This window comes from Bubalus bubalis, chromosome 2 (assembly GCF_019923935.1).
Source record: "Bubalus bubalis isolate 160015118507 breed Murrah chromosome 2, NDDB_SH_1, whole genome shotgun sequence".
Lineage (NCBI taxonomy): Eukaryota > Metazoa > Chordata > Mammalia > Artiodactyla > Bovidae > Bubalus > Bubalus bubalis.
This window is the reverse complement of record NC_059158.1, coordinates 80358948-80376895: the sequence shown is the minus strand read 5'-3', so window position 1 is coordinate 80376895 and position 17948 is coordinate 80358948. Positions and strand designations below refer to the sequence as shown.

Sequence of the window (17948 nt, the reverse complement as noted above, 5' to 3'; positions counted from 1 at the left end):
CAACAGAGGGTAAGATGGTTGGATGGCATCACTGACTCAATGGACATGAGTTTGAGTAAACTCCGGAAGTTGGTGATGGACAGGGAGGCCTCACGTGCTGCGGTTCATGGGGTCGCAGAGAGTCAGACACGAACGTGTGACTTCATTTTCACTTTCAGTACTGTGAAAGGGCTGGGGTAGCCACTCCTATTTTGTAGGTAAGTGAATTTAGAGACAATGGGAATAAGCCAGCATAAAAGTTTTAATCTCTTGTCCCTAGGTTTACATGTTCAAAGTTTGGAAAATGTCCTGGAGGTATTATATGCTGTAACTTCTTTTTTTGCAGAATAAAAAATAAATAAACGTTAATTCTGACTTGAAACGCAGACACAGGGTGCCATTTTTCTCGTCCATATATCCTCATATAAATGAAATATGTTTACAAGATGCAGGTGAATTAGAAACATAATAGAAGTGAAAAGAAGAGTCCTAAGCTAGAAGATAAAGTTTCCAATTTGTTAATTTCTCACTCTTTGTCTGACTAAAATGTTCTTTTACTATCAAAACAAAATTGATTTCTTCAGCTGAATTCTTTCTGTGAAAATCTTTGTGTTTTTCTTTTATCACCCAGCCTGGCCATCTGAAATTAGATGAGGAGCAAGGTCCAGAAAGTTAATTAGCACTAGGCTAACATTTACTGTAACGAATCATTTAGCATTTTTTGGCCATGCACATTTTCCATTAAATTTTCACCAGAAATAAAAAAGACCATTAATATGTTGTGCACAGCAAAGTGTTGGTCATCTAGATCTTAAATTGCTTAGCACTCTGGCTGGCCCTTGCTAAGATTAATTTATAATTTAAAAAATTTGTCATTTACTATACCGTCTGCAAAAACTTTCCAGAAAAGCATCACTTTTGACTAGTTGGACTTCTCTCCATTTCTAGTCAGGATCACAGGCTCTAAGTTTCACAAGGACCCCAGAATGCTCCATATCTGTATCTCTGTGGCCACCCTAGTTTATAAACTTAAAATCTACCAGTGCAGAAAAACTGTTGGAATATTTCCTCTCCATGAGAATCTGTTACTGTGATTTGAAATGTGGAGTTAAAACGTCATGTCTTTGTTCATTAGCTTTCAGAGGGCAGTTCTACAATCGCTTCCAATTACTTAAACCATTTCTACAACAATCGGCCTCCATTTTTAAAAGTTAGGACCACTTGGCTTTTGCTTCAGAAAAGGTTTGTTAAGAGTGTTGCTTCAAACTCAGATTAATTTGTCTTTCTGGTCAAGTTGCCGTACAAACTGGAAGCAAAAGGGTACAGACTTCAAGACTTCTCAAATGGCTACTCTTAAAGATGTGATGGTAAAAGAGCAAACCACACATAAGTGTGGATGAGGAAATTTCCAGTCATGATTAGAAAGTATTCCCAAGTCATAAAAAAGAACAAAATAATGCCATCTGCAGCAATGTGGATGGATGTAGAGATTGTCATAATGAGTTACAGTAAGTCAGAGAAAGACAAATATCATATGATACCATGTATATGTGGAACCTAAAAAAATGGTACAAATGAACTTATTTACAAAACAAATAGAGTCACAGATGTAGAAAACAAGCTTATGGTTATCAGTGGGGAAAGGGAAGGTGACGGATAAATTGGGAGATTGAAACTGCCATATACACACTGCTGCTGCTGCTGCTGCTGCTGCTAAGTCGCTTCAGTCGTGTCCAACTCTGTGCGACCCCATAGATGGAAGCCCATCAGGCTCCCCCATCCCTAGGATTCTCCAGGCAAGAACACTGAGTGGGTTGCCATTTCCTTTTCCAATGCATGGAAGTGAAAAGTGAAAGGGAAGTCGCTCAGTCGTGTCCGACTCTTAGCGACCCCATGGACTACAGCCTACCAGGCTCCTCCATCCATGGGATTTTCCAGGCAAGAGTACTACATAAAATATATAACTAGTAAGGACCTACTGTATAGCACAGGGAACTCTACTCAATACCTTGTACAGACATATACAGGAAAAGAATCTGAAAAAAAGAAGTAGATATATGTATAACTGATTCACTTTGTTGTTTCCCAATTCACTTTTCTGTATACCTGAAACTAACACACCCTTCTAAATCAATTATATTCTAATTAAAAAAAAAATTCTCATGTTGACCAGCCAAATAACGAATGCAAAAATGGATTCCCACTTCCCTTTCCCCCCAAACCAACAACAGAATTACGGAACAGGTTATTAAATGATATTACTATTACTTGTTGGCACAGCATGGCGAAATCTTTTTACCTTCATTCCATAACTTTCCACTTACCAACTTAAATGTCAATGTTTTTAAAGCTTTGGGATCATCTACAATCTTCTGTAAATTAGCAGCCACTGTAAAATATAAACACAGAGAAAAAGTGTACAGATTATTTCCAATAACACTGGATTTTCACATCAGTGCTTCAGAAAATTTGACTAATGATGCAATAACCTGCAAAATAATTTCTTTCACAGACATTACAAAGTCCATATAAATGACCAAATGGCTCTCATAAAGACATTTTCTACCACAACCTGCATCTTCAGTGCATCAATTAATCAGTATAGACTGGTCCCACATTTTCTACAATAAAAGAGAAATTACTTACTAGTGGAAAGTAGAAAATGATAGTAGCCCCCAGTGTTTCCACTACCTGGACTTTCTCAACACTCATTAATAAGAGATGTATTAGCCAGGACAGGGCAGTTCAAAACAAAGAGGAAACTGCTTTCTCTGGAAATAATAGGTCAGCATTTTGAACTCCTGTCCCTATAAATTCACTCAGTTCTCTGCACCCATTTTTCTCAAAGTAATAAAATACAGTGGACACCCTCCACAACTCAGGCATGTGTCTTAGTGCTTTCAGAGCATGGCGATCTGTCAAAGCAGTGATACCACCCTGAGCAACACCTGAGCTGGGTGCACAGGGTCAAGCACTAAGGGTGTCCATTTGGAGCTCAGCAGTGCAGATACGTTTTTAGTAATAGCCAGATTCATCAGAGATCTGTCCTGCTCTCTGTGGTGCCATGATGCTTCATAGAGAAGTCAGTCTTCCCTGCATAGGGTCCTGTTTATGAACAGGATTCTCATGAGATGATGCTGACAGAAATTTAACACCTTGCTCCTTCTACCTCCAAACCCAAAGTATAAAGCACTGCATGTCAAGTATGTGCTGTTGGTCAAAGAAAGAGAAGTTGGTATTGAAGAAATTAAGAGAGAAAGTCCTGTCCATCATTTTTATTTTCCAAGAGGAAAATCCCCTGCTGCTTCAATAATCAGCCATCTAAAAAGTTATCTGAATACTTGAAGAAAAAATTTAAGAGAAAAATAATAAACATACAAATATTTTGAGAAAAATGTTTCAAGTATAAAGTTTCTAAGTAGAAAATAATCTGTGCAAATTTTATTTTTCTCTAAGGTAGGCTGAAAACAACTTAGATACATGGATTTTTGACAAAATAGTTTCATTTAATCCATCTGCTGCAGAGGAAAAAAAATGAAAATTAAATCTTCATTACGGCCTGTTTCTCTTCATAAACCATAATTGCAAACACTGCTTTATCTTCATCTTGACCTCTTAATACTCCCAATCTAAGTAACTGACAAAGTTTTATTTGTGCTAACACCCCTCACCTCCATTCATCTTTTTCTCTCCCGTGTTTTTGCCCACACAAGCAATCACACACACATCACATAGAGATCCTGAGCCACCAACCTCCATCTTCTTTTGGCTTCCTCTACAGTTTCCCAAACTTATCTCAGATACAAAAATCATCTGCTAATCAACAAGAAATACCGGCTCATGGAGTGCAAAGCTCTGCTGTAAAATTCTGCCCACTAAAGGCAGTACTGATGATGTCAGGACGTTCTGACTATATGCAGATTGCAGCAACTGAACGGAGTCACCCTCTTCTTAAAGCATAAAAGTGTTCTAATAGTTCTTTGGATCTGAGCTGATTTCATGAGTGGCCATAGAGTCTCCACATGAATTTCAGTCCTTTCATTAGAGTCTCTCCATTAATGTAGATGATTTACTGCCTTGTTCTGGGTCATCTATTTCCAGTCTGCTCTCTAACGTTCCGCCAAAAGCAGAGCTGCGTCCTACACTAATTCACAACCCTCTCTCTGGTGGACACACATCTGCGCTAGGGCCAGTTTCCAAGGAACGTGGCTAGAAGCAGGCTATATCCTGGAGGGCAACACTGAGCTGCTGGCATCTTAAACAATCATCCCAGAAACCACATCCCCAGTTGTGAACCCTGCACCTCGAAGGACATTAGAAATTCAAATTCTGTCTTCTGCTCAAAGCAAAAATAGCAAAACTGGCCACTTACCTGATTACTTATCCCAGCTGCTAGGCTTATTTTCAATTTAGTTGATTCTAATTTGTTGTAAAGTGCTACAAAATAACTTCATTTAACTGACATCACATAAAATTCAGGGTGATGCTAATTTCTCTTCTAGTAGCAATGCTCATTAAAAAGATGGGTGTCACTGTTTTCTCCCTTCTCCTGACTGCACCTGGAGTTCTAAAATAAAAAAATGCTCCTTACCTGGAACGTGAGCTGAGAAGGAAGGGCTGGGTGTTACTTTAGACTTCCTCAAGTATGTGCTGAAACTTCATGTTTTAAGATACTCTAGTTTCCAAAAAACAAAAAAAGGCGGGGCGGTGGGGAAGTTCCTGAACTCAGTGACCGTCAACTCATTTCGGATCCCTCTCAGCTTTCCCAAGAAAGACTCACGCGCCTAGTGTTACTCCTTGAACTTGTCCCTTCCCTCCCCCCGAGCCCACTGTCTTTGGTCTTGGTGCTTTCTCTGTGTCTTGACCACACAAGACACAGGTGATACTCACTGAGGCCTTCTTGCCTACACTAGGGTACATGACACCTTTTTGTGAACAGTCTATTTTTTTGTTTGTTTGTTTCCTATTCTTGTGTCCCTGCATCACACTTCAGGGTTGAATCTCTATCAGGGCTAGAAGTTCCTGTCTGCTCTCTTGGATAACATCTGGCCTAAGTATTGTCCTTTATAAAGCTGTAATAATAACATTAACTACATGGGAGAAGGATGCTAATGTTCAATACTCCCGTGAATCTAACAGAGAAGGAAATAGGACTGTCCCAGGGGATAATGGAGTTGATATCTCTCTGGCAAACTAAGTCAGGCATTCCCCAGACACTGGCTTCTCCATAATTTCCTTGTACTACTCAAATTCTGCACACTTTGACAGCAAAGTCACAGATAACGAGTATTTACAGTTTGTGTTTGTATTCTGAGTGATTATTCAAAACGTGAACTTTTCTCCCCACATGCTAGCGTGTTTCACCTTAATCTCATATAGTAGTGATGTTCTAATGGAGGTGACTTAATTGGAGCTATTCTCAAACAAAAGCTTTGGGGGAAAGCACACCAAATGAACCCCAAGGCTGATGTATTCCCCTAGCAAGAAATTCTAAGACAAAGGCACAGACTTGGGTTACCTGACAAGATGATAATAACATCATAATATGTTTTACTCAAAGACACACCCTGTAGGTTGCATGGGTACAGAAAGGTGGCATGAGATTACAAAGACAGAGACATGGGTGCCAAAAGAGAATTCAAGCTCTAAATAAGGAGAAGAGGAGAGGCTAGGAGGCTGGGTTTCTTAGATACTGCTGTAACACTAATGCAAAGTTGTGGCTAATTAATAACTCAGTTCGGGACAAAGGAAGAGATCTGCCCTATAATTTTCTCTAAATGTCTGGGCTCTTATCTTCAGGAGATGCAGTGTAGCACAATGTGCAACAGCCTGAATTCTCCAGCCAGGGTGTCTGCGTTCAAATCCCCCCCTCCTTAGAGCTGTGTGGCCCCATGAACTTGGGCAAGTTTCCTTAGAGTCTTTGTGCTAGAAGTTATGCGTCTGTAAGAGGTGGATGGTAATGGTGCCTACTAATAGGGTTGTTCTTAGGATTAAGTTAATAACAAAGTGCTTAGAATGCTGCATGATGTGTAGCAAGTACGTAATAAACATTAGCTTATTGCCTCTACCCGGGACACCTGCAAATCTTAACTGGTTTCCTTGCCTTTCGTCTAAACTTCTCAAGAGACCCATTTCTCACACCAGAGTTACCTGGAGAATTTAAGTCATAAATCGGAACATGTTGCCTCCTTAAGTAATACTTTTGAACTGTTCCCATCAACTTTGGGGTACAGCTCAAGTTTTTAATGTGGTCCATCAGACCCTCCACAGTCCAGCCTCACCTACCTCCCTAGTTTTTTTTTTTTTTCCCATTTCCTACCCTGAAATTTTCCCAGGAAAAGTTCTGTAACCCTCACTCTCCTCTACATCTCTATCACCAAGTACTGAAATTGTGTGTTTTTTTTTATAGTGATTTCCCCACTATATACTGATAACTCAGATAAAATCTTAGCCTTCTACGCAAAAGGTTTAACTTGGACATACATGCATTCATTCCTGTTGTTCAGTCAGTAAGTTGTGTCCAACTCTTTGCAACCCCATGAACTGCAGCATGCTAGCCTTCCCTGTCCTTCACTGTCTCCCAGAGTTTGCTCAAACTCACGTCCATTGAGTCAGCAATGCCCTTCAACCAACTCATCCTCTGTCACCCTCTTCTCCTCTTGCCTTCAATCTTTCCTAGAGTCAGGGTCTTTTCCAGTGAATCAGCTCTTCGCATCAGGTGGTCAAAGCATTGGAACTTCAGCTTCAGCATCAGTGCTTCCAATGAATATTCAGGGCTGATTTCCTTTAGGACTGACTGGTTTGATTTCCTTGCTGTCCAAGGGATTCTCAAGAGTCTTCTCCAGCACCATAATTAGAAAGCTTCAATTCCTCAGCGCTCAGCCTTCTTTATGGTCCAACTCTCACATCCGTACATGACTACTGGAAAAGCCATACATGTCATATATATATATGTCTCATATGTTTCATATATATATGACACATATCCACCTACACAGAAACTGATGATTTCTCACGACCTCACATGTCGTGAGAAACATGACTTGCTAGAACACAAGTAAAACCTCCACCATCTTCTCTAGATTTGTACAATAACCTGTTGTCTCCCTGCTCCCATCCCACTCGCTCAGGTCTGACCTCCACCCAGCAATCAGATGAGCCCTCTAACATATAATTAGAGCATGTGACTTTTCTATTCAAAGTCCCCTGCCAGCTTTGCAGCTCAGAGTAAAAAAGCAGTCTCTACAAGGAGCAAGCCTCCTAGTCCACGTCTGACCTCATCCCACATCATTCCATTTCCAGCTGCCCCTGCTCCAACCACAGCAGCCTCAGGGCTGCTTCCCAGGTGCTCAGAGCCAGCTTCCACTCAAGACCCTCTGTACATGCCATTCCCTGCTTCTCTATGACTCTCCCTTCCAAGTTGCTGCCCACATGTCACTGGCTACCCTATCAATACCCCTACACAGCCCACTCTCTACTTCTTTACCTAGAATTTTTTTCATAGTATTTATCATCACCAGACCTGCTATATATTTATGAATTTCTGGATACAGCTTTTCACTCACCACCTCACCCCCCACAAGCACAGAAACAGAAGGTCCAGTGACTGCAGGAACTTTATCTGTCTGTTCATTGCTATGTTCCTAGTGCCTGACACGTAGTGTCAAAACAGAGGGTTCTAAGATTCTAAAAATCTTGGGTTAATACCCTCTTACAGAAGAATTATTCATATCTTAGGAGTTCTACAACTGTGTCTCCTAAGCAGCAACCTAGTTTATTTTCCCAAAGCAAATCAATTAACTCTTGGCTCATCCCAAATGAATACCGAGTATCCTAGGCAACCATGACTTTAAAGACTGGCCATCAACAGGCACATGGAAAGATGCTCAACACTGCTAATTACTAAAGATATACAAATCGAAACTACAATGAAAGACCACCTCACACCAGTCAGAATGGCCATCATTAAAAAGTCTACAAAATAACAAATCCTGGGGAGGGTATGGAGAAAAGGTAACTCTCCTACACTGTTGGTGGGCATATAAGTTGATGCAGCCACTATGGAAAACAGTATGGAGGTGCCTCAAAAAAGTAAAACTGTAATTACTGTATGACTCAGCTATCCCAGTCCTGAGCATATATACACAGAAAAAGCCATCATTCAAAAAGATACCCACCCCTGTGTTCACTGCAGCACTATTCACAACAGCCAAGACGTGGGAGCAACTTGAATGTCCATCAACGGAGGAATGGATAAAGAAGATGCAGTAGATAGACATGGCTATCTACTGAGTAGCTTTCCATTGTGGAAAACTACTCAGCCATAAAAAGAACGAAATAATGCCATTTGCAGCAACATGGATGGACTTAGAAATGATCATACTAAGTGAAGTAAGTCAGAGAGAGAGAAAGACAAATACCATATCATATCATTTATGTGGAAATCTAAAATATGGCACAAATGAACCTATCCACAAGACAGAAACAGAAGCACAGACACAGAGAACAGACTTGTGATCCCCAAGGGGTGGCGGGGAGAGTGGCAGAGGGATGGACTGGGAGTTGGGATTAGCAGATGCAAACTATTATACAGACAGTGGATGAACCACAAGGCCCTACTGTACAGCACAGGGAACTATATTCACTACCCTATGAATAAACCATAACGGAAAAGAATATAAGAATGTATATATATGTATAACTGAATCACTTTGCTGCACAGCAGAAATTAACAAAACATTGTAAATCAACTATAGTAAAAAAATAAAGACTGGCCATGTTTCTTTTAAAAGTGAGATGTAATTGACACATAATGCTGTATTAGTTTCAGGCGTACAACATATTTTTTATGTATGTATATGTTATGTGTGATCTGCACATCAGGTCTAATCATCCATTACCACATGCCGGGCCCAGGGTGTAGCCACAGAGAGTCCCCAGAAGCCCACTGACAGCTGTTTCTCAGCCCACGGTAACCTTGTGTATTCTGTGGACACGAGCCCCCTTGGCTTTCCAAGCTAGATGTGGAGGTTCATCTCTCAGGTGCAGGTCTCAAAAGCTGGGGTGCTAGAGGTGGGGTTCAAACCCTCCTCAGGGAGAAGCTTGGAGTGAGTTCCCTCCCAATGTGGGACATCATGCCATGGTGAGGCTTAGGGCACAATTGTGTCTCAGCCCCTTCCACTCATTTCAATGTGGGCTTTTTCTCATTTGCCTGGTATGAAGGAGCTGCCCAGCTAACTTGGGGGTTTCTTTCAAAGGAAATTATTCCACACATAGCTACAGATTCAGTGTGTCCATGGCTGATTTCAGCATCCTCCTGTGTCAACATCTTGAACTGGAACCCAGGATTTATCTTGACCTATTTCTCTCATCTTTTACCTCTCATCTGTCTGCAAATCTGTCTGCAATTTCCGACAGTTTTGCCTTTAATATAGATTTGCAGTGATTTATCTCTTCTCATCTCTATCTCCTTCTATTTAGTCCACAAGGAACCACCAAGATTGACTGAATTTCACTCCTTTTTTTCAGAGGAGAGCCTAGCTCACTCTCCAGGTAAACCAGCCAGACTAGCATAGGTGGTCCCCAGACAAAGAGAACCCTCAGTGGGTAGTAGAGGATGGACGTGGTGAGTATCGGCGTGACCTCAAGGCCAGCTGCCACAGTAGGGACCAAAGGTCACACCACTGACCTTCCCTGGTACAGCTCCCCCCTGGGAAGTGAGAGTGCCCCCTCCTGCAGGAACAGTCCCCAGATGGGTCCACACAGGACCACAGCAGTGAGCGCTATAGGTGCTGCCCAGGCCTTCTCTTCAGGAACGAGGCAACCGTCCTGCAATCTGCAGGGGTTTCTCGTGGCTAATGAGTCTCAGCTTCATCCCTCTTTGGAGATTCCCTTCACCAAAGTGTGCTGTCTCTCCCCCAAAGGCAGCCTGCGTCCATGGACTGGTCATGAGGGCAGAAAGGCCCCAGTGCCTCAAGGCAGGACCATTCCAAGGGTCAGCTCTGATCCAAAGCTCCTATGGGATTAGCGAAGGCTTTGGCTGTGGTTGAATCCTAGTTTTAATTCTTCCATCTGCAAAGTTCTACTTCCTTTAGTCCCTCACAGATGTCAACCATGAAAGTCCTCCTCAAAAAACCACCTGCATGCAAACGTATGCCTCTGAGTCTTCTCCCTGGGAAAACTTAGGACTCTCTCCATGGATAGACATTGTACAATCATCTCAGAAGGTGTTCTCATTATTAAAATTTTAGGACAGTACAAATGATAAATAAAATGTTCAGGGAAAAGGGGGAAAATCACTGTATCATATGACATTTTTCTTTGCATTTTGCTCAAAATTGGGATCCTGGATGATGGGAAAAAGCAGTAGTTTAGAAGAGATTTTAGGAATGTTACAGGTACTATAAGCAAGCAACCTTTGACATCACAATTTTAAACAGAGTTGAGTATTACTATTATTTACATGTAGCAGGAAGGGATTATGGGGAAATAATAGACACAGAAATCCACTTGCCAGTCTCATTAAGGTTTGGGCAAATTCCAGTTAATTACTATTATCCTGGTATAATGGGAAAGTCTGAAACAGTATGGAATAGCTAAAGTGGCTGGTATTGAATGTGTCCTCTAAAATATAATAATAAAACTGATATTTTTATCCTGAACTTCCTTTCCTGTGCTTAAGGTATAGTTTTATGACCTGGACCACAGCATGGCAATCAAAGTGTCCAATAATCGTTATGTTATTATTGTTCATTTTGAAAGCAATGAAATGGTATAATCAATGAAACTGCAGCCTCATTTAGCTGGTAGAGGTGATGTACCATTCTGTTTATAGTTTACTGTGAAGAGTGGCTAAACTTTAAAGTCGTGCTTGCCAAGAACACCCAAGGTTCATCTGAGATAAAGATAAGAATTTATTTATTTGTTTTGGAAAAGAAAAGAGGATTACTGCTTAGGAGACACAGTTGTTGAAAGGACATTAGTTCTTAAAAAAAAAAAAAAAAACCAGAAAGAATTCTATTAGCCTGGGATTTTTAGTATTGGAACCCTCTACATTGTAGGCAAAATTTTGTCCTCACATTACTGGGGAAAGGGCGTGTAGCTTTTACCATATTCTTATGGCATCATGTCCTTAATAACCTTAATAATCCTTGTTCCAAATATTTATTACCATCTTCTCTGACACTAACGCAAGCGACTCAGGGGTCGGCCTTTGTCTCTTTCTGTAACAGTCTTACTGAAGTACAGGTGGCATACAATAAACTGCACGTGTTTACAGAGTACAATGTGTGGATTTTGACAGGCGTTATAAGCTAATAAAACCATCAACACAAGCAGGATAATCAACATATTCCTCACATCCCCAAATTTCCTCAGACCCTTTATAATCAACCCCATTACCCCTCCCTTTTATTCTCTCCAGGAAACCACTACTCCATTTTCTGTCACTGTAAATTAGCTTGCATTTTCTGAAATTTCATTCAAGTGGAGTCATAAAGTCTGTACTCATTTTGTCTGGCTTTTCTCATACATCATAATCATTTTGAAATCTATCCATGTTGCAGGTGTATCAAAAATTCTTTTTTTGCTAAGAAGTGTTCCATTGTACGAGTATATGACAGTTTGTTTTTGTGTTCACCTCTTGATGGACATTAGTGCTGTTTCCAGGGTTTGCTATTAAAAATAAAGCTGTCATCAACACTCATACACATGTCTTTGTATAGACATATGTCTCCCTTTCACTTGGGTAGATACCTAGGAGTGGAATGGCTAGATCATATGGTGAAAGTGAAAGTCAAAGTCGCTCAGTCGTGTCCAACTCTTTGCGACCCCATGGACTATACAGTCCCTGGAATTCTCCAAGCCAGAATACTGGAGTGGGCAGCCTTTCCCTTCTCCAGGGGATATTCCCAACCAAGGGATCAAACCCAGGTCTCCCACACTGCAGGCAGATTCTTCAGCAGCTGAGCCACAAGGGAAGCTCAGATCAGATGGTAGATATATATTTAACTTTTAAAGAAATTGCCAAAATGTTTCTGAGGGTGATTGTGCCACTTTTATAATGCCACCAGCAGTGTACAAAAGAGATCCAGTTTCTTACACACTTTTCAGCACTTAGTATAATCAGTCATTTTAATTTTAGCCATTCTAATTAATGCGTAGTGAAGTTTCACCATAGTTTTAAATTGCATTCCCTTAATAGGACATCCTTCCATGTTCATATTTGGTAGTCTTTTTATAGCCACTTTCTGACAAAGTATTAAGAGGTTCCACAAAAACAAGTGTGGCTTTTCTGGCTTAAGTTGAAGGCTTTTTTTCTACAAAGAACCAAAAGTTTTTGTTGAGGAACCCTAGGCATTTCTTCATCTAAGAAGAAAAATGTTCTGAGAGTGTGTATCAGATCTTCTAGATCATGTAGCCAATGAATAACACATTTATACAGGTATCAGACAGAGCTCCAGCAGCATCTGCCTACATCCTGGAAAATCTCCCAGAGCTTCTTGTACTGTTCAGATACCTCAGTTCTCTTCCCTTAGGGGTTTGTGAATGTGTAAGTCTCAAGTCTGAGTTGAATTAAAGAAAAGAAGGAAATGATATCACAGAAGGGAGAAGAGATAAGACATAGGAAATTCATCCAACTTTGATTTCTGGAGGCACCAAGAAAAGCTTTTCCATGTCTACAGCAAAAAAGTTTTATATAATTATGCTAGATATCTAGATTCCAAGAGAAGAGTCTTACACCCAGAGGCACATTCTGAAAATATTAACAGGACTAGCTGTATCAAAAGCATGAAGCCAAGAAAATACTCTGGGAATTTGAGGACAATCTCACAACCACTGTTGAGGGAAGACTTACACCTGCATTAACTAAGCACAAACCAAGACAAAAAGCTGACTGCTCTTCAGTGTACTGCATGTATAAGACTAAAAACGATCTGTCTCCCTCTTGGTCCCTATAATCCCTTGATTAAAAACAAAAACACTCACACAAATAAGTCTGTACAACCTAAGTCTGTATAAGTCTTTAAGCCATCTCTACAATCTTGTAAAATCTTATAAATTTTAGGAAAATTCTGATCAGTCAGAGGAAAGATGCCAAAGGGAAATCAAACAATGAACTTCACAGGATGGATTTTTATTTTTTCTTATTGTCACTCTTGCTTTACCTTAATCTGTTTTATAAAGAGGTTCTGCAATAGCCATGTATTAATAAAATGCACACAGGCTTAATGATTAACCCAGTGGCTTCTGGGCTGGGAAGAACTTTGGAAAAGTTAAAATTAATGAGACAGTAAACACCCTGATACGAGGAATACTACTTAAATTACAGGCCAATGCAGCCAACTGAGGCCAAATCATCTGGCCTGAGCACAAAGAGAGGAGAAATCAGAAAGCCTGAGCCTGGCACACGGTGGCAGCCTGCCACACACAAGCAGTTCTCACACTGGGGGCCCACCCACACAGTGGAGGAGAGAGCTGGGCTTCTGTTTACATCTCCTGGCACTGCCCCAGAGAAGGATACTTCTTTTATATTTACCACTTGAAGTCTCTTTTTTCTTTCTCATGCGATACTCCAAAGCCTTTAAAGTAAGGGTTTAGTAGCCAGTGAATGGTACAGAGCAAGGCTGAATCGTTATCTTCTTTAATAATAAGAAATCAAAACAAGGGCTGCCCAAGTCTTCACTCTAGGTTAGTTCATGGCCTAAAAAACAAAGGACATGGTCACCCTACTCACAAGGGACCAGGCTGAGGCTCCTTGAAAGCAGACGCCGCCAGTCACCTTGAGATCTCCCGTTTGTATCCAGCACTAGGCCTGGACAAGTTAACAAAGAAAAGATCAGCAAGTACTTGGCTGCCAAGATTAGAAAGCACTGTTATCAGAAGCTGACATCCCCTCACCTCAAAGGTGAAGAAGATAAGCAGAGCTGATTAGGGTGAAGTTACAAAAGCTTGTTGTATGAGAACTCCACCCTCCACTGAACAAGACCATCTCACCCTGCAGAAGTCACCTACCTCCCTGACAACCTTCCCTCCCCCCAAGTGGCAAAGGCCAAGGAGGCGCTCAGGCTCCTTGTCTGTTTAGCTTACTGCTGTACACCCAATACCCAGCACAGGGTCTGCCTCAAAGGAGGCATACATAACTCAAGATGGAATGAATGAAAAGAAACTAGTGGTATATTATTTTCAAAGATAACATGTTATCTCTTCTAGGCATCTGCAATTAAATCTGAGACTTAATCTCTCCTTAGGATAGGATCTGTTTCACAGTAAGGAAAGGCTAGGCCATTAGAAACTAGTGCAGATGGATTTATTCTCCTTTATTGTGGAAGGAAGGGGTGAAGTCTCTCTGTCCCTAAAATTTGACTAAACTTATAAGGAGTTCAGGCATTCAGGTGTATACCTTCTGATTAAAGCACATTTAACTTGAGACATCCTCACTCCTGCCTCCTGTGGTCTTTCAGAGGCTGGAGGTTGGGTATGAACTCACACTTGGCCCATCTTTTAATTATACGAGATGGTCAAAATAATGCCCTATGACTCCTCTCCCTCAAGTATACTGTAGGACGCAGACTATGTTCTCCTACCTTCCTGTGCCTGCTCCCATCCCAACTTGAAAACTCAGAGCCTTCTGGACTCTTTAATTTCTGCTGTTTCCAACCCTCCAGAGTCTCAAGGCAGGGAGGGGTGGGCAGAAGTACTAACTCAAAGATCCTTCAGCCATCTATTTCATCATGAGGACATATTAAGAGCTGATGAGATCACTGAGAGCTCAGCTCCTCTGAGTTATAGGGCAAAGGCTGGGGAAAGCACAGCGTGTTAGAAGTTGGGTTCAAGAGCATTCAAGCTATTGCTTGTTAAAACCCATTACTTCTTAAAAGCAGGTGTGCATTCTCGTATGTATACTGTAAGCATCCAGCTATTAAACTAATTATTAAACTAATCTTACAAGAGTGTGCACCCTAAGTTGGTGTTCCTGCTAGATTTAGAGGATATGCAAATGCAAGTATTGCAAACCTTGCCTTGCTTACTGTGGGGTGGATTCATAGAGGAATAATCACATGAGCGCTGCTGGTGAGGTAGGAATATGGAGCGAGGACGGCACAGAGGCACTGCCCTGAGAGACAACCTGCTGCAATGCAGGAGCCCTGGGTTCCATCCCAGGGTTGGGAGGATCCCCTGGAGGAGAGCATGGCAACCCACTCCAGTATTCTTGCCTGAAGAATACCCCATGGACAGGGAGACTGGCGGGCTACAGCCATGGGGTTGCAACGAGTCGGCACGACTAAGTGACTAAGCACAGCAGAGCAGGCTTCAGAGACAAAGCAGAGCAGGCCTCTGACCTTGCTTCTAACCTGCATGGACACTGCCCTGACTGTGAGCTTCAGCCTGCTGACTTCCAGCAGGAAGACTTCCAGCACCACAGGTAAGATATGAGGAATCTTGAGACTGTTGAGCCCCTGGAGGGGATCTGGTAACCAAGCTCCAGGTTTAACAATATTCCAAGTTTTACATGACAAAACAAACAGCATTAACATGAAACCAGAGCCGCAATTTGCTCACAGATTTATGATGATGACAGTTTTCAACCTGGGATTATAAGCCGGGACTAAACTGCAATCTTTGAAGTCTCACCTACGGAGCGGATGCGCTGCCTGGGACCTATTGCCAATTGGGACTCCAGATGTGCTGTGATTATGGGACCTCCCAGCACTGTTTGAATCTGGATGGTGGTCAAAACCTAATTTGGTGATGTATCCTCTGCTGTGTCTATTTCTCTTTTGAGTATATTAAAAGTAAGCTAGATAATTCTCTCATAAATATTGGTATTGTTTATTTATATATAATGAGTGGCTTATTTTGTTAACAAATCCTTTGAACCTGAGACAAATGTGAAAACTTTCGGCCAAACAGGGATGAGGGGAGACACAGGTGAGGAGCCAGCTGAGGACAGGCTTCCACCAGGGAGTGCAGACTTTCTGCTATAGGAACAGGGCTTTAAACATGACACCAGGTAATAATGATGTTAAGTATACATATTGAGGGATGTTATTATTTGTGAAAGCTTGGAGAAATAAAATTTGGGTTTGGCTTTGTAAAAGTAAAAATATCTTAACAGTCAAGTGACATGCTGACTAGAACTAAAAATACCATTATATATGTCAACTTATTGTGTGCCTGTTAGTCACTCAATTGTGTCCGACTCTTTGTGATCCCATGGACTGTAACTCGTCAGGCTCCTCTGTCCATGGGATTTCCCAGGCAAGAATACTGGAGTGGGTTGCCATTTCATCAAACCCGCCTCTCCTGCATTGGCAGGTGGATTCTTTACTGCTGAGCCACCTGGGAAGCTCTGACGGCTTATTAATACATTTTTAAATGAAAAGCTTTATACATGTACAGCCAGTATTCATATTTACTGCTCATGTAAAGTGATGTCCTCACATAGACTGTGAAAGAAGTTAATAAATAAAAAATATTGTCTGGGTTAAGATAAATTAAAGTGAGCTTTAAAATACCCAACTTTGGTACTCCCATGCTGGCAGCCCTGCCTCATGTACTCTAAGATGCCTGGGTGCAGGGATGTGCGTTTTAATGCAACTAACCTTACATAGAGGAGCTTTTTCCTCCCGATCATTCATTAATTGAGAAATCACTGTATCTCGCTATGTTAACTGCCCTAATTGAACAGATAAGAAACCCCCCTAAGAGGGACTTCATTTTTCTTTCCTGTTACTGTTTTCTTACCACTAGGGTAATGGAGAAGTAAGAGCTATTATTACAAACAGATTTAAAAAAAAAACAAAAACAGTGGGGGAAAAAAAACAGTGCAAGAACTTCAGAATTGATCATTTTTGTTTGTACATTTGTGTATTTTACCAAAACACTGTATGAATAAAGGTATCAGTGGAAAAGCAGCTTACATTGCGTCCTGATGTGAGGAGGGACATCCAGGGGTTATCAACTCCAGCCTTTCTTCTTCAGGCAGGATTGTTGTACATCATTCAAGACCGGGAGGAAGTTGTTTATCCTATATCTGAGATGGTCTACAGAAGGACATTCTGATATTTCTTTATTACTCATTTTCATAGCATACCAGTTATGATATTATTACATGGTAGCTCATCTTATTGAAACCAGTAGCCTTACTGAACTTTTGGTGGATAAAGGACATTAATTTAGAGGGAACAATGTCTCTCTAAATAGTAAAACATAGCCTCAAGGACTCCAAAGTGTATTACTATTATCAATAATAAATATTAACTTGATGCTTTGGGGTATCAAGACATTTGTTCAGCGCCTACTATAAATCATAAGAAGGTACTTTAAAAAAGGAAATAGCATAAAAATTCAACAGTTTCAAAACAACCTTACATTTAAAATTCTTAGCAGCCTAAGACTCTGTTACAACAGGCCTGAACTTCTAACTTACTCATTAAATAAAATGCAGTATTTGGGGAAAGAAAGAAAATACAGAGTATGCCAGACATTCAGATCACAGAACTTGTAGTCACAGCTTTTCTAAGTCTTACAAATATCCCACTAGTATCTCTCTAGACTGGAATTCACCAGTTATATGTGCATGGCCAGCACTATCCGGTTGAACATACACCAATATATTAAGACATTCCAACCCCGTTTGGGATGGAGAAAGCAGAGATCATCTTAAATGTATGCTTTGGGAACACTGCCTTTAATGCCAGCATCAGTCGAAATAATTATCAGAAAGATACTTTTTGTTGCTGTTATCAGAAATTATTTGAAAGAATGGCAGGGGAAGTAAGACAGCCTGCAGGGAGGATGTGCTGGGTCTCTAAGGATTGAACGGGGATTAAATCACTCGTATGCTTAAAAACACCAACCTAAAGCAACCCAAGAAACAACTACTGAAATTTTTGCTTTGGTCCTTGCAATGATAGTGGAACTTCAGAACGAGGAGGTTATCAACCTTTCAGAAATGTTATATATTT

The 17948-nt window shown here is 41.0% G+C and overlaps 1 protein-coding gene across 1 annotated transcript in view; it reads right to left on the bottom strand.

Annotated features, from left to right (window-relative positions):
* Positions 1-17948, bottom strand: part of STK39 (serine/threonine kinase 39) — a 315683-nt gene that overhangs the window by 12159 nt on the left and 285576 nt on the right. The window contains exon 17 of the mRNA XM_006059958.4: positions 2304-2368. Coding sequence (XP_006060020.1) covers positions 2304-2368 — 65 coding nt within the window. The remainder of the gene's footprint in view (positions 1-2303; positions 2369-17948) is intronic.